We start from the raw sequence: 16486 nt of genomic DNA, 5'->3' as shown, positions 1-16486 counted from the left end.
TAAAGTTTCTTTTGAAACTCATTAAACTCATGACAAACTGTTGCAAGTCTCTGTTTCTTTCTTTGTTTTTTGAAAGGTTTAGATGTCTATGTTAATTTAATTTTCCCCCTCTTTGTTCTTGGTTTTGGCTAGATTTCAAAATTTTTTCCATAAAATTTGAGTCTAAACGATGGAGAGTCTATTTTCATCTCATATTCACATGCAATGAAGAGATAATATTTGAGAGTATTTAACTCACATTTTGTTGTAGTGTTTGTTAAAGAGAAACTTTGGTGATTAAACAAGTGATGCAAGATAATATCGATAAAACGAAAAAGTTGGTTATTTTTTTAGGGTAAAACTTGATTTTGTATGCATGTAATAGAGCACATATATTATTCAAAAAAAAAAAAAAGAGTACATATAACAACATGTGGGGGCGAGAATTTGAATACACGATCTCTGGATTAGAAATACGTCTCTACTAGTTGAATTAGGTTTAAGTTGACCAATTAAAAAATTGTGTTAATTTTGAGTTTGTACTAGTTTTTTAGTGTTCTAATTGCGTATGGTATAATTATATTTTGAAAAATGCATACCTCCATTTCGGAGATTAGTTTTTATTTCCTTCTTCATATTTGAACTTTGCTGGTCAATTTTTGTGTTAAGCTTGTGATCATGTGATGAAAAATAACAGAAGTTAAAAATAGGTAAACAATGTGCAAAATTTCTGAGTATTATATATATATCTATATATATATTCTTTGGTAATGGATCCAAAATAAGATTAAACTTTGAATGCACGACTAAAAATATAATCGAGGTAATTAGAACCTCATTGTTATTTTATTTAAGAAACCCCTTATATCTCATGGAGCAAGATTTTTAGGTTCAGACGTAGTTTGTTCGACAGATAGTGGCGGTGGTGACGTTGGAAGAATATCAACAGTTGTATCACAATATACTTCAAGGATGTTTGCTTCATCTATCGTGTATCCCAAAGAGTCGAGCAATGCAGGCCAACACTCATGTTGAATGACCTTGATAGCATGGCAACAATTGGAACCTAGGTTAGCTTTACCATTAAGGAAGAACATGACAATTTCACTAGCACATGCTCGGAGTTGGAACAAAGATCTCCAACAATTTGACGTCCCGCCCTCCAACTTTAATCGTGCTACCAAGCTCTTTTCAAGGTTTGGCTTTGGCTCTATTGTAGATGAAGAAACCATCATCATCAGAGTTAGAAAAGACAGGACAATGAAGAATTTGAAAAGGTAAGCCATTTGAGGAAAGATGGTGAAATGGATAAGTTGGGTTCGTGAAATGCATGGTTTATATAGAGAAGAAAAGCCTGGGAAAACGAAAGAGTATCATTAATGATTAATTGTAATGGGAAGTTAATAAGATTATTATGTAACTTTTATTAATTAAATTAATTTGTAATGGTTTTCACTTAATTGTTTCTCTCATAATTGGACATCACTTAAGCAATAATTAAAACGTTTTACAAATTTTATGTCTCTCCATTTTCTTTTCCTTATTTTAGCTCTCCACCATCCCACTTTCTCAATGATAAATCTAAATTTTAGGTGTCTGATCTATTAATTAATTTCCACTTTCTACTTCTTCGTTTTTGCTCTCCACCCTTTCTACTTCTCCAATATGTAAGTATTTGTTTTTAATATAAAAAAATTCGGTTAGTTATGGCAAAATAACCTTCTTTTTAGTTAATTTGTTGTGTTGCTTTACAATTTTCTACCCTAGGTGGTTATATTTTATCGTGTAACGGAAAATTATAGAGCACCGTTAATTTCCTAAAAAATTAACATTACATTCGGTTGGGAAATTAACGGTCTTCTATAATTTTCTCTTACCATTTTCACATATTGACCTATCGATAGTACTCTCGAGCTACGAGGGCTTCATGTACTAAAGGGATATTACTCTTTTTAAGCTAAAATTGTCCCTCACTTTTCGGCAAAATCCAGCTGAGGATCATTCCTAATCGATTCGTACCATATATAACCATGCAAGGAGGATCCATAGCTGACTAATTATAATACCAAAAGAATGTTGGGGCTTCAAAGCTTTTAATCGAGGAGCACCCGTAGTCCTCTTTATATATACGCTGTCGCATTTGCTATAATTATTATTATTTCAGAACACATAGGAAAGAAACGTCATTCTCACAGTTGAAAAGAAAATAAAAGGTTTTATTCTAAATAGAAAGTCTCTCATTTTAAAATTGAATGTAATTTACTTGAGATAAAATTTCATAAATTTTAATATTATTATTATATTATTTTACATTTGTACTTGTAGTATTATTCTTTTTTAACCTAATAAATGCTATTATTATTATTTCAAAATATAGGGAAAAACATCATTCGCAAAGTTGAAAAGAAAATAATTTATTCTATTTAGGAAGTCTTTCATTTTAAAATTAAATGCAACTCAATTGAGGTTAAAATTCTGTAGTAATTTTTATTATTTTATTATTTTTTAAAAATTAATAAACTACTTGTATTATTCTTTTCACCTTATTTTCAAGTAAACTTTATTCAAGCTACCTTACTAAATAAATTAAGGTGGAGCTTACGTTGCTGCTTGAGTTTAACATCTTTTTATCACTTCTATTTGTTCATTTATATTTTTAATCTTTTGTTAATTTATATTTTTAATCTATGTAAAGTTGGAGATTGTTTGATTTCGGCTCATTTGGAAGTATTTGAACTTGCTATTTAATTTGAATCATATAATAGAAAATTAAATCAAAAAGTTTTCCTATAAATATAATTTTTTGAAACCCAACAAACCATGAGTGTTACTCTAGATTCTTAAACTTTAAATTTCGAAATACATTGAACATAACTCGAAATAACTAAGAACTTATTTTATTACAAAATTTGCTTTACTTTTTAGGGAACGAGGCTTTCAGGTTCAATCTTTTGCTCAATAGATTGTGGTGCCGGAGAAGGTAACGATGACGACAAAAGATCAATATCAACTGTGGTATCACAATAGGCTTCAAGGATGTTGCCTTCTTCAGTTGTGTATCCCAAGGAGTCGAACAATGTAGGCCAACACTCATGCTGAATAATTCTAATTGCTTTACAATAATTAGGACCTAAATAAGTTTCACCATTGACGAAAAATGTGATAATTTCGCTGGTGCATGCTTGAAGTTGGTATAGAGATCCCCAACAATCTAATGTCTCGCCATCGAACTTCACCCTTGTTGCTAGACTCATTTTAGGATTTGGTCTCGATTCAACCATAGACGATGAGTAGATGAGAGCTAGAAAGGACATAACGACGAAGAGTTTCGGAAGGTAAGCCATTTTAAGAAAGAAATATTGAATATGATCAATGGATGATAAGAATAATGCTCAAGTTTATCTAAGTTGGATTTATGCTTTGTGATCATGAAATAACAATGTAGGGTTTATATAGCCACAGATACTACTTGAAACGAAAGGATGTGATTAATTTATAATGGGAAGGTAATAGGACTAAGTAACTTACAATTAAATGTGTAATGATTTTACTTAATTATTTGTCTAATAATTGATTATGACTAACAATAATTAAAACGTTATACAATGTCTTTTAGTTTCTCTCTCTCTGTTTTTTTTTTTTGTCAAAATTCTTTTTATCTCTCTAACCTTTTAAATTCTCGATAATGTTTCTTTCAACTCTGCACCATTTCAATTCCCTTGTTTTCATTTTTTAAATCTATTTTCAGGAAAAAAAATTGTATGAAGTGCAAATATGACATTTTTTTAATTATTATATAATGTATTCCCTTGGATTGGGACAACACAGAAATGAGTACGAGGTACACGCCTTCAAGGGAAAATGTCTTCTTGGATATTTGATGTAGCCAAATTTTTACGTGTCAATACCGATGGAAATATTGTAATCTCAATTTTATGAAAATTATATCGGTGAAAATATATCGATAATCGACTTACTTCATTTGATTATAAGTTTTTTTAACCATCTAGATAAAAGATGCACGATGATGTTGAGCACTCACTCATCACCTAAAAAAGATAGGTAGGTGGTTTAATTTTTATTTTATTTATTTTATTTTTAGTTTTTCTGACAAAAGATTGGCAAGGTTTATGTTGAGAAATGTATTATATGTTAATTGGGAAAACGGTCAAATCGAGCATAGTTCAAGTGGTTAAGGTATCTCTGATCAAAATGTCATGAGTTTGAACCCTCACCCCTACATGTCGTATCAAAAAAAAATTGGGAAACGAAGAATAAGATTAATTTATAAACAATTAAATTTGAAATGGTTTTACTTAATTATTTTCTTATAAATGGAGTAAACACTGGAAATGATTAAGAATGTTTTATAATGTCTATTAAGCTTCCTTTTCTTCTTTTCAGATCCCCACCCTTTTGACTTCCTCAAAAACCATAATATTCTTTTTTAAAAGAAAATTCAATAAAATATTGGATCCCAAGCAATTACAAATATTACCTTTTCTTAATTATTTAGTTTTTTTTAAGCATCTTAATTATTTAGTAATAAATATAATTTGCACTAAGAGCCTTATCGCATATTTTTGTACTTAATTCCTCCTATCATTGAATGGGATATGAACGGAAAGTATGGAATTAACATTAAAATTTAATTATTAATTAGAAGGAACTAAAGAATATAATTTACGTTTTTATTTCTTTAAGAACAATTTTTTGTACTAAAATTATGTATTGTCAGCCTTATAGACTCAATGGTATAAAGGTTAAAAGGATTTTTTTTAATAATGTTTTATTTTAAATAACTTATTCTAGATATATATTGTCCACTAAATTATTTCCAAGAATAATATTTTGTCCCCAGTCGGCGGCGCTTTGAAGTTTATGCCTCATATCTGGGGTATGTGCATTATCCACGTACCCGTATGGTGGAGCTTATGTTGCATACTTAGAGTTTGATAAATCTTTTTATCACTTTTATTTGTTAGTTTTTATATTTTTAATCCATATATAGATGTGGGGGATTGTTTGATTTCTGCTTATTTAGAAGTATTTCAATTTGCTCTTTAATTTGAAATAGATCCAAAAGTTTTCCTATAAATATACTTTTTTGAAATACAAGAAAGTCACGAGTGTAACTAATTTAGACTCTTAAACTTTAAATTTCGGAACACAACTAAACATAAACATAACTCGAAATAACTAAGAAAACCCTCATAATTTTTTACAAAATTTACTTTACTTTTCATGGAGCGAGGCTTTTAGGCTCAATATTTTTCTGAATAGATTGTGGCGTTGGAGAAGGTAACGATAACGATAAAAGATCAATATCAACTGTGATATTAATAGATGATAATAAGAATGATGCTCGAGTTTATTTAAATTCGATTTAAGCTTTTGTGAATCATGATAATAGTTGTAGGCTTTACAGAGCTAGAGAAGATAAACTATAGTACTTTTTTTTTGGTAAATTGTACAAATCATCCCTAAAGTATGGTAATTGTTGCAATTACACCCTTAAACTTTCAATTGTAAAAATTAGACCCTCAAACTTTGATAAGTGAAAAAATTAGATCCTTCAACATTCATTAGTAAAAAATAAACCCTCAAATTTTCACGGAGGATGAAATTAAACCTCTAAATCATTTAATAGTAAAAATGAAGCCCATAAACTTAAAAAAATTACATTCTATTTTACTCTATTTCTCCCACAAACCCTTAAAATGAGTATTAGAAAGATAATTAAAACTGTATCTCGCAAAATATACAAATCCAGATTTTGTTAACACCAAATTCTGTTAATTAACACCAAATTCTCTAAACAAATGCTGAAGAATTGGAATATCCCTAAAATTAAATTTCACCTCTTTAATTGAGAAGAATGATATATTTGCTCCATTGAATATTATCTGTGCCTATTTCTCAGTTACTGAGAAATAAAAGCTAATTTTGTTCTGTGTCTTTTTATTCGCAGCAATCCCATGGGAGCAACCCCATGGGAACTGAAGGGCTCCATCAAAAATTTGTCACACTCGCTCTCTTTGTAATTTTTTGTAATTGAAAATGGTTGAGGGCTTGTGATCTTGTTTTCTTGGAATTTTATTTCACTTCCGAGTTATGCGGTATTGAAGAAAAATTGTAGCCATTGAATCAATCTCTGTTGGGGCTATTTCTCTTATTAATGATTTTCTTCGTAATGATTTTCCAAAAAAAAAAAAAAAGAGAAAACGTCGAATTCCTGCACCTGAAAATCAGTTTCCACAATTTCCATTTCGACCGAAATTAAATGACCAAAATCAGTGAATGTTGGGAGAGCGTGAGAAAAAGGAAGGAAATAAGAGTAAACCATATGTAATTTTTTAAAGGTTAGGGATGCAATTTTATCATTTATGAAAGTTTGAGGGTTTATTATTTACTACTAAATATTTGGAGGTCCAATTTTTTCACTTATCAAATCTCAAGGGTTTAATTTTTACAATTGAAAGTTTAAGGGTGTAAGGGTGTAAGTGCAACAACTACCATAGTTTAGGGATGGTTCATGCAATTTACCATTTTTTTTTTGTCAAAATTCTTTCTATATCTCTCGACCCTTTCAAATTGTGAATAATAAAAATGGTTTTTATCTCTTATTTCCCTCTTTCAACTCTTAAGTTTTTTAAAACCATTGTTAGGAAAAAATTGGATGAAGTGCAACTATGACATGTTTTTAAAATTATTAAATTATATATCATGTGAAGATAGATAATGTTTGGTCACCCACAATAAAAAAAAAAATAATTTTCAGAGAATTTGGCCCTGCTAAATTGGCGTAGCTATATGTCGATGGAAATATTGATATCTAAAATGGATGAAAATGTATCTTATTTTATTATAATTTTTTTTTTAACCATCCAGACAAAAGATAGGTAGGATTTATGTAGAGAATGTATTATATATTAATTGGGAAAACGAAGAAAAAGATTAATTTATAAAGGGAAGTTAATATGACTTTGTAACGGTCCATTAAACTTTTTTTTAGTAACATTTAAGGTGGATGATCGAATTGTATACATAATAATAATAATAATAATAATAATAATAATAATAATAATAATAAATCTAAAGGAGAAAAATTACATTTCTAAATCCTGAAATAAGATTTAATTAAAAATCTCCTCCAAAAATAAAAAACTTAATTTATCTTAATCCAACAAAATTAAACTTAATCCTAATTTACCCAAAATTTTAACTCCAAATTATGAAGATCAAGAATTTCACTTAACGAAATAGGGAGAAGTCCAAAGGCACAGATTAAATCTCAAATGAAATATTCCGAAAATCTGAGGCGTTACAGACTATCCACCTTAAAAAAACTTTTGTCCTTGAAAGTTCAAAGGTCGCGCTAGTCTAAACGCTGGAGCATTACAGCTTTTGGTTGGAGATATATGCCAATTACCACTTAACTACCTTTGTTTTGGTGTAACTCTCAGTTAAACTTGGTTTTACTTGAATTTATTAAACACTACTAGGATTGATTAGAAACATTTTATAATGTCTATTAAGCTTCCTTTTCTTCTTTTTAGCTCCCCACCCTTTTGACTTCCTTAACAACTATAAATTTTATTTTTTTTAGAAAATTCAATAAAATATTGGAACCAAAGCAATTGCAAATATTACATTTTATCAATTATTTAGTAATAAATTAATAGAATTTGCTCTAGGAGAGCATTATGGCATATTTTTGTACTTAATTCTTATCATTGAATGTATCTCAAAAAAATTAAAAAAAAAATCTTATCATTGAATGGGATATGAATGGAAAGTATGGAATTAGCATTAGAATTTATTTATTAATTAGAAGGAACTAAATAATAATTTATGTTTTTAATTTCTTTTAAGAATAAACTTTTGTACTAAAATAATGTCGTTAGGTTTAGAGACTCAACGGTCTAAACGTTAATATGATATTCATAATGTTGTTAGGTTTAAGTTCTGTTAAGTTAAGATTTTGTAGTTTTTTATTTGGAAAAAAAATAGAGAATTAAAAGATTTTGTAGTATTATTTAGGTTTACTTTACTTAATTGATATTGCACTATAATATTAAATTATTTTTCTAATATAAATTTTGTATAATAAATTACAAAAATGTATATTACAAAATTAGCATGCCTTGCAAAACTTATATTGTTGTTTTTTGGTCAAATGATAGAAGTGTTAGAATTTGTAATGCACAGAAGATTGTTTTGATTTCTTCTTCATAATAAGAAGTGTTACAATTTGTAATGTGATGAAAATTAAATGCAGAATTTAAATACTTTTATGATTGATAGTTATATTATTCTAATAGCAGAAATATCGTAACAAGTATAATTTTTTACTCTTAAACTTCAAACTTTAGAAACACAATAATTCAACGTCATGACTCGAAATTACTATAAACTCATAGTTATTTTATTACGAAATTCACTTTATTTTTCATGGAGCAAGGCTTTTAGGCTCAACCTTTTGCTCCATGGATAGTGGCGTCGGAGGAAGCGGTGACGTCCAAAGAGCATCAACAGTGGTATTACAATAGGCTTCAAGGATGTTACCTTCTTCTGTTGTGTATCCTAAAGAGCCGAGCAACGTAGGCCAACACTCATGCTGAATAATACTTATGGCATGGCAACAGTTGGGGCCTAAATAAGTTTCGCCATTTAGAAAGAACGTGATAACTTCACCGGTGCATGCTTGGAGTTGGTATAGAGATCTCCAACAATCTGATGTCTCACTATCATCCAACTTTAATCGTGCTGCCAAACTTGTTTTAAGATTTGGCCTTGAATCAACCATGGATGAGAGGATGAGAGCTATAAACCAGAGGATGATGAAGAGTTTAGAAAGGTAAGCCATTTTGTGAAGAAATTAGATTGAAAATGATAAAAGAAGATGAAATTTAGAAGTTGGATTTGCTTTTGTGCATAGATCATGAAAGCTATGGTTTATATAGAGAATGTAACATTTATTATTTAATACGTGGTTAATTTATGAAGGGAATTTAACAAGATTATATAACATACAATTAAATGTGCGAAGGTTATGCTTAATTATTTCTCTTATAATTGATTAAACACTAGCAATTATTTAATTTAGACGTTTTATTATGCTTTTTTAGCTTTCCCCCTTTCAACTTCTGTAACTTTTTTTTAAATGAAAAAATAACAAAATTTTACTACTTAATATGACATTTTCTTAATTATTGATCGGTATTAAATATAATTTGCACTAAGTATCACTGAAAACAAAATACGAATTAATAGCAACGACTGTGGCATTAGTTTTGAAATTTAATTGTTAATTGATTAGAAGGAATTAGAGGACTTATGAACTTAATCATATATATTTAAACTTGATACCAATACTTTCAATATATTTTGAATTACTTGAAACAAAAGTTAATAAGAGAGTTATGGGAAAAAGAAAGAAGTACTGTTAACATCATGAGAAATCATCGTTCTTAATTATAGCCAATTATAATTATGATCTTGAACCAACTTGATTTAGAAAACTTGCACTCCTCATTTGAGCACTTCTTAAATTACATTTAAAAAAAGAAAACAATTCTCATTTGAACACTTCTTAAAAAAAAAAAATTTCAAAACAATTTTTATAAAAATGATTTTAATTAAAATATTTGTGTGTCCGGTTACATTTTCATAAAAGTAATTTTAGTCATAATTTTGATTCATTGAACTATTACCTAAGGTGATAACCAATTAAATTTATGACTGAAATTACTTTCCAAAAAAATACAACCATACACAGAAATTTTAGTCACAAATTTGGTTGGTTGCGCTTTTATCATTGTCAAATTTTTATATTGCATACAACATAAATCTTTGGTTACCTATTTTTAAACTCGATATTAAACTCAATACATTAAACTTCAAATACAAGTTTCTATATCAACTTGAATATAACTCAACTGGTTAAGATACAGATCATCGACCATGGTCGAGGTTAAAAATCTCACCCTCAAGATATATATGTGATGTGATACATACAAAACATGGAGGATTTAGTGGTAAAAACCAAAGAACAGACAAAGATAGAAATGAAGATATTTACAGAAACTAGCATTTCAGAGAAGTAGTGAGAGAAATAAACACTTGGAAAAGAATTAGGAGTAGTTGTATTATACCATACTTAGTGAGAAACTCACCACAATTATCCCCATAATTGACTTCTATACCCCCCAACCAAACTCACACTTTGAGTAAACCAATCTTCTCAAACAGTGGCTCACTACCCCCATTATAACATATTTCACCCCCAATTCTTGTTCATTTACAACTTAAAACAAGGAAGTATACCCACCAAAACTCTAGGAAATATATCTCCCCCTCACCCCAGGCCCCAACAAAACTTCAAATACCACAAAAAAGATGAATGACACGGAACAAAGCAAAAAGAAAATGTCTACAACAATGGCAGGCAGGATGAAGTTTCGGATGGTACGTACTGTTGATTACCGTTGACGATTTCGGGCAGGAAATGTCATGGCAGGGCGGAGTGTTCTTTGAGGCCGTGGCGTTGGGTTCCCTAATAACATGGTTTGGGACCGTGTCAACATGTCTACCATTGATGGGGTTTGGTAAGCTTGCACGAGGCTTCCACTGCATGTTGAATCACCACGGGCAGTGGCTCTCTGCCATGAATGAGAGCTCAGCCCTGATAGAACATAAGCTCGTCCTGAAGCCTCATAGATGTGCTGGTTTTCCATTCTTTCCTTCATCTCCTTTAGCTCGGCACAAAGCGTAGTGCACAAATGATCACCAGCTCGTCCCGAGACAGTTCCTGACAATGTCCGATAACAGTTCTCTAAGATGGAGACTGCACCAGCCAAATCACCACGTTCAGCCGCAACTCTAGCCTTGGCCATTGACTCCACGGCAAGTACTCGGTTGCGCTGCCTGTCCACTTCTATTGATACTGATTGTTCTTCAATTGCATTTGGCCTACTTATTTTCACTTCCCCAGCATCTTCCAAAGTCACAAGTTCATTTGTGATGGGCTTTCGGTAAGCACATTTGACTTTGAGCAATGACATCTCATCAATGGAACCATCAACCGGTATGTTGATTGTCACCAAAAAGTCTCTTTCTTCTTCAGCATACAAGTCTCCAACATTTATAGTGCCAATTCTTGCACCCGCCATGATGTCCGATCGGTAATTTCCCGCTTTCAATGAACCGAGTTGCAAACTAGGATGAACACACTCAATTCTAACCTGAAGCCCTTGAACAACAACGCTCAAAAGCCCCCCAATGCATTGAGCAAATGCGTCCTGAATTGTGCCCTCTGCTTCTACAAAGGAAAATGTTCCTCCTGAGATCTCAGAGATTGAGTGCATTGCCGTAGCATCATGGTCAGTGCCAAAACCAAATGAATGCACTGGTATCTGCAAGGCTGTGTTATTATTGCGATGGATCGATACCGGAAGAAGTGAAAGATAGTCAACTTGGGAACGTGAACTTGCCCCAAAAGTGTATGTATCCTGACCATCTGAAAGCAGCATAATACTACAAACGGGGTTCTTCCACTTTCGATCCAGTAATACTTTGGTCCCCTTCTTCAAGCCGTCAATGATGTTTGTTCCACCATTTGAAACCAAAGAATTAATAGCTTGTAGTGCCTGTTGGCGTCCACTCTCAGTCATCCGACAAAGAGGAAAGAGGCGTCGTGCTGCAGAGGAGAAGGAAATGACAGAAAGCCTATCCGAGGGGCCAAGGTTCTGTATCACAAAACCCATTGCTCGTTTCAGCAAAGCAAGCTTCGTACCAGCCATGCTCCCACTAACATCAAGCACCGTAACAAGATCAACTGGAGCACGAGAATTTTGAGATACCATAAGAGATGGGGTTTGATTTTCACAACAATTTTGGCTTTGGATTGTAAGACTAGCCTTGATATGCACTAATACAGTGAAATTATCATGAAATGTCGATTGAGCAACTGCTGAAACTTCAGGATATGTTTGAACCTCAACTGTTCCAATAGAACCACCAATAGCATCTACAACAGATGTTCCTTGATCTATGATGTTAGAGTGATGATCTAGGACTTCATCATCATCAAACATACTTGGTTCGGGTCCATGAGACACGGATGATATCTGCCTAGGTGACTCAATAGGTGGGGGACGAACCCTTCTTAAAACGGTCATCCAAGAATCATCTTGGGGCCAATCAATTTGGTTGATTCTCATCATTCCATTGGGAAGTTCTGAAGCTGGGCTCTGGAAAGGAATCTCTTTCCATTTGGCTCTGCAAACTGGGCAAATTTGATTTCCGTGCTTAACATTCGAGGTAATGCAATGGAAATGAAACGAGTGGGAACACTCCGCGGTGAAGATAGCATGGCCCTTCCCTGGCTTCATAGCTGTCAGGCATATTGCACAGGTCCTCTACATTTTGACGACGATAGAAGTATGAGAATAAAGAACCAAGAATTCCAATTACGTAATTCCAAAAGCAAAAGCAGCATTTTTAAATTCAGGACAGAGAGATGGATGTAAACTCAGGTGTAGTTAACATCAGAACTCAGGTTCCATACAAATTGTGGAATGAAGAAATAACCACAAAAGGACAGACAATACATGCACAAAGTAAGGTGAAAAAACGTCTCTTATAATCGTCACATTTTCATATATGAAAAATAACTTGAATATCATATCAGATAAATAACTCAAATGACTCAACGCGATACCTCTCATGCTTCAATTCAAAAATGAAAATCTAACCATGAAGCATTTGTATGGTTATTCAGCTTCTACTTCATCAACAACCAAAGAGAGACATAGTTATGCTAAACCAACAACACAGAGTCTACTCTCTCTCCTGTATAGGCATGTCAAATTCGAGAAGACACATCAACTTTGAATTTCCAAGGTTAACAATAACACAGTTTCTGAAGTTTTCTTCAAACGTACAAGAAGTATTCTACCTTGAGCTAAAAGGTAAATTTTAGGCCCAATTTTCATCTTAAACCATTCAGTTACACTTGGGAATTAAGCCAGACATTGTTGGCACACGCACAAAAGGAAGAAAAAATGAAAAGGTTAATTTGTTCAAAAGCTCATTATCCGCAGGTGCTTTTGGGTATTAACTTTCGGTTTTTCTTTTTCGTCCAAAAGGTATTTTCGACTCAACAGGTTACCTATCTTTTGTCCTTTCCCTTTGCCCCTTATTGGTGAGAGAGAAAGAAACTAACTTCAAACAACATAGGTGTTGTGTTTCTTCGATAAAAGTAAGATTTCAGAGGAAACTTTAGAAGGCAACATGGTGCTACAGTGTCCTGCCTCATGCAGCTCATCTGTCAAGACCATGTATCAAGAGAAGAGATAATTCAACACAGCCCCCAACAAGAATATGCATTTTCAAGATCTTTACTACAAACACTCATCATAATCATTAATCACTGTAAACCTCAACGGTAAATCTGCTAAGCAAAAGGAAAAAAAAAAGTCAATATTAGCTAATAGAGGAGGCCATGATGGAAAACTAGCAAACAGTCAACTGGGTAACTTTCCAAAAGTTACCATAATTAAACAACAAATCCAAAAAGAAAACAAAAGAATAACAATAATAAAAAGAAGGAAATCAAAAGAAGAGACCATATAAGACCATTAAAAGAAGTGAAATTATGGGTTGCCACATAAAAAACTTGTACTTTGAATTCTTTTACTGTTCACCTAGTCTTGCTTATCACTTTGGTAAAGGTCTTGGTGATTGCTGGAAGTCATACAATGAGGGTGAGTGGGTCCCACTGGCTTTTCAAAAATCACCATTGGAAAGCAAAAGGGAGAAAAAAGTCCATGGGTGCTGACAAGGCAAACCACTTCTCTCTCTTCAGGGGGAGGATTGGAAAGGAAAGGCATAGAGCAGCAGAGTTACTTTACTAATAAGCCAAAGGCTTAATGGTCCTTGAAGGGACTACTCCACTTTACCCTCCCACATAAATCCATGTAATTGAAAGTAACCTTACAACTCATAGTCATGAGTCATGACATTGAAACCATAGAGTAAAACAGATAAAATGAAAATGGTACAGAACTGATACATAGTGTTTTCCTTTTACTTGCTAAATTTTTATGAACAGAGAAGGATATTCGAACGAAATTTTAAAAAAAAATATACATAAATAGTTTTCTTTTCACTAGCAAAGGAGACAGAGAAACAGTATAGTTTCTTCACATACTTTCCTTGCTTGAAGTAACTATCCATATCCAACAATTTCAAGAGTATAACATATATGAATTTAGCCTATCAAATATCTTAAAAAATAAAAAAAAGTGGCAAACTAAAGTTCTAAAACGAGTTTGTTCACCAAAATCCTTTTCAAAAAAAGCCACCCAGATCAAAGAAAGTGAAAACCAGAAAGCTTCTCACAAGGAATCAAGAACCCAAATTCGGAAATTAAAGGAAACAGACAAAACACATACTAACCAGCAGAAAACACTAAAACAGCAAAAGGGACCGAGCAAACCTTGGAGGATCTGGTGGAGGACTTGGAGAGCAGGAGACCGGAGGACGACGAAGTGGGAGTCGCCGGGCGACAATCGGAGCCAAAACTGGCCGGAGAAAGGAAATTGGAGGGCGCGACGGCGTCGGAGAATCTAGAAGCGACGGAGGGCAAGGAATCGTCCAGATTCCGAGGGCCATAGAGGCACATGTTGAAGCCGAGAGCAACCTTGAGTTTCTTCCATGTGGTACCCATGTTTGAGTTCAGATCTAGCTTCAGAAGAAACCCTAAGTGAATCCAAGTGGGTGAGGGGACAGATGAAAAATTTCAGTGAGAAGCATAGTGGGGAGAGGATGAAGAGAAGGAGGAGCAAATTTGGACGAAGGAAATGGGTAAAATTTTCAAAATGCTTCAACTGGGAAAAGTCAAGAACATGGGAGAGAGAGATAGAAAGAGGATTTTTGGGAATTGACTTTTTTTTTTTGGTATGGGGTTGAGAATGGAGGAAAGTAGAGTGGTAAAGAGAGTTATAGCAGCTTTTTGAGGCATACTGTAAGATTGTATTCTAGATTTTGAATATAAAATCTTGTGGCTCATTCCCCCGGGTAAAATTCGTGTGAATTGTTGCTTCGCATCACTTAATTGGTTAAGGTATTTATTTCAAAAGTTATATACTCAAATTTTTATTCCTACATATTGTATAAGAAAAGTGTGTACTCGAATTCTTATCCTACATATTGTATTAAGAAAAGTATCGAAGAGTACTAAAAAAAAAAGTGTCGAAGCATAAATTAATTTTTTGTGAGGTTAGAGTCTGCATAATTATTATTGATGAATAAGAAAAATACTATTTCTATATTTATATTTCAACTCCATTCATTTTAGTTTTTATACTTTGATTTTGTTTCTTTACTTTCAATTTAGATTTATTTTAATCCTTATAATTTCAAAATGTCTGTTATTTTGTCACTGTATTTTAAATAAGTTATTTTTTTGTCTTTATTTGCAAAATTTTTAGTACCATTTATGATTGCATTTTAAGAAATTTGGTGAGCAAAAAGTTGATAATACATGAGGGATTAAAATAATAAAAAAATAATCTATATTATTGATCCTATGGGTCATAAATTACATGTTGTGCTCAAAAGAGTAATGTCTTTTTTTAGTTTTAAATTTCTTTTTTAAATAAAATTAAAGTTGCGTTTTTAGACTCTCAATTATGTTTGGTTATTATTTTATTATTTTTTTAGAGCAATGTTTAGTTATTTTTTTAATATGAATAAATTGTTTAGTTCACTCTATTAAACAAAATTTAAATAAGAAGGCGTAGTTTTTATTTACAACAATTGGGGAAGGGGGATTCAACCTTCTGACCTCTTGGTTAGAGATAGATATCAATTACCGATGAGTTAAACTCATGTTCGTATGAGTATAGTTTAATCGTGAGTGCAATAAATTAAACATGGATTGATGGATACAATTGAGGTTAATTAAAATTTGAGATGGAAGGTTGGTAAAGTTGGTTAGAAATTGAGACTATAATGTAATGGTTGGTTTTTGAAATTCGTTGAACTAGCTGTCGTATATGATATTAACTCATTTAAATTTTATCTAATCGACATTTGAATGTCACATTTGTACTCTTTACTATCTTTGAAGTCAAAGATTCAAAATTCAGACCCATATAGTGATTCTTAAAAAAGGAAAAAAAAATGTTCAAAAAAGAAAAAAAAAACTTTTTTTTAAAGACCTAAAGAAAAATGCACACCTTTTAAAGAGTTTAAGCAATTATTTTTCAATTGAGAAATTTCATTTTTGTTCGTATGCTATGTTTTTTCTCAAATTTATTAGTCCAGAGATTCTTAGAAAACGAATCAAGATAATTAAAATGAGACCTGTAAAATAGTGACAAGCACACTAATGCTCAAGTTGTCACAAACTAAATATTTGGTAAGAAATTTCCAACCATATTCACGCGTACTTAGGGGTGGAGTTATATAGCACGTTCGCACAAATTTCAGCATTGAA

At 32.1% G+C, this 16486-nt stretch overlaps 1 protein-coding gene across 1 annotated transcript; it reads right to left on the bottom strand.

The window, feature by feature from the left end:
• Positions 1–10104: 10104 nt before the first annotated feature.
• Positions 10105–14986, bottom strand: LOC111020532 (E3 ubiquitin-protein ligase WAV3). The gene is made up of 2 exons (XM_022297228.2): positions 14483–14986; positions 10105–12401 (listed from the first exon to the last, which is right to left on the bottom strand). The coding sequence occupies exons 1-2, from the start codon at positions 14711–14713 to the stop codon at positions 10464–10466; spliced, it is 2169 nt and encodes a 722-aa protein (XP_022152920.1). The 5' UTR covers positions 14714–14986; the 3' UTR covers positions 10105–10463.
• Between the last annotated feature and the right edge of the window lie 1500 nt (positions 14987–16486).

This window comes from Momordica charantia (genome assembly GCF_013281855.1).
Source record: "Momordica charantia cultivar OHB3-1 chromosome 3 unlocalized genomic scaffold, Mcharantia_2.0 BLBB01000003.1, whole genome shotgun sequence".
NCBI lineage: Eukaryota > Viridiplantae > Streptophyta > Magnoliopsida > Cucurbitales > Cucurbitaceae > Momordica > Momordica charantia.
This window is presented reverse-complemented; position numbering and strand designations above follow the sequence as displayed.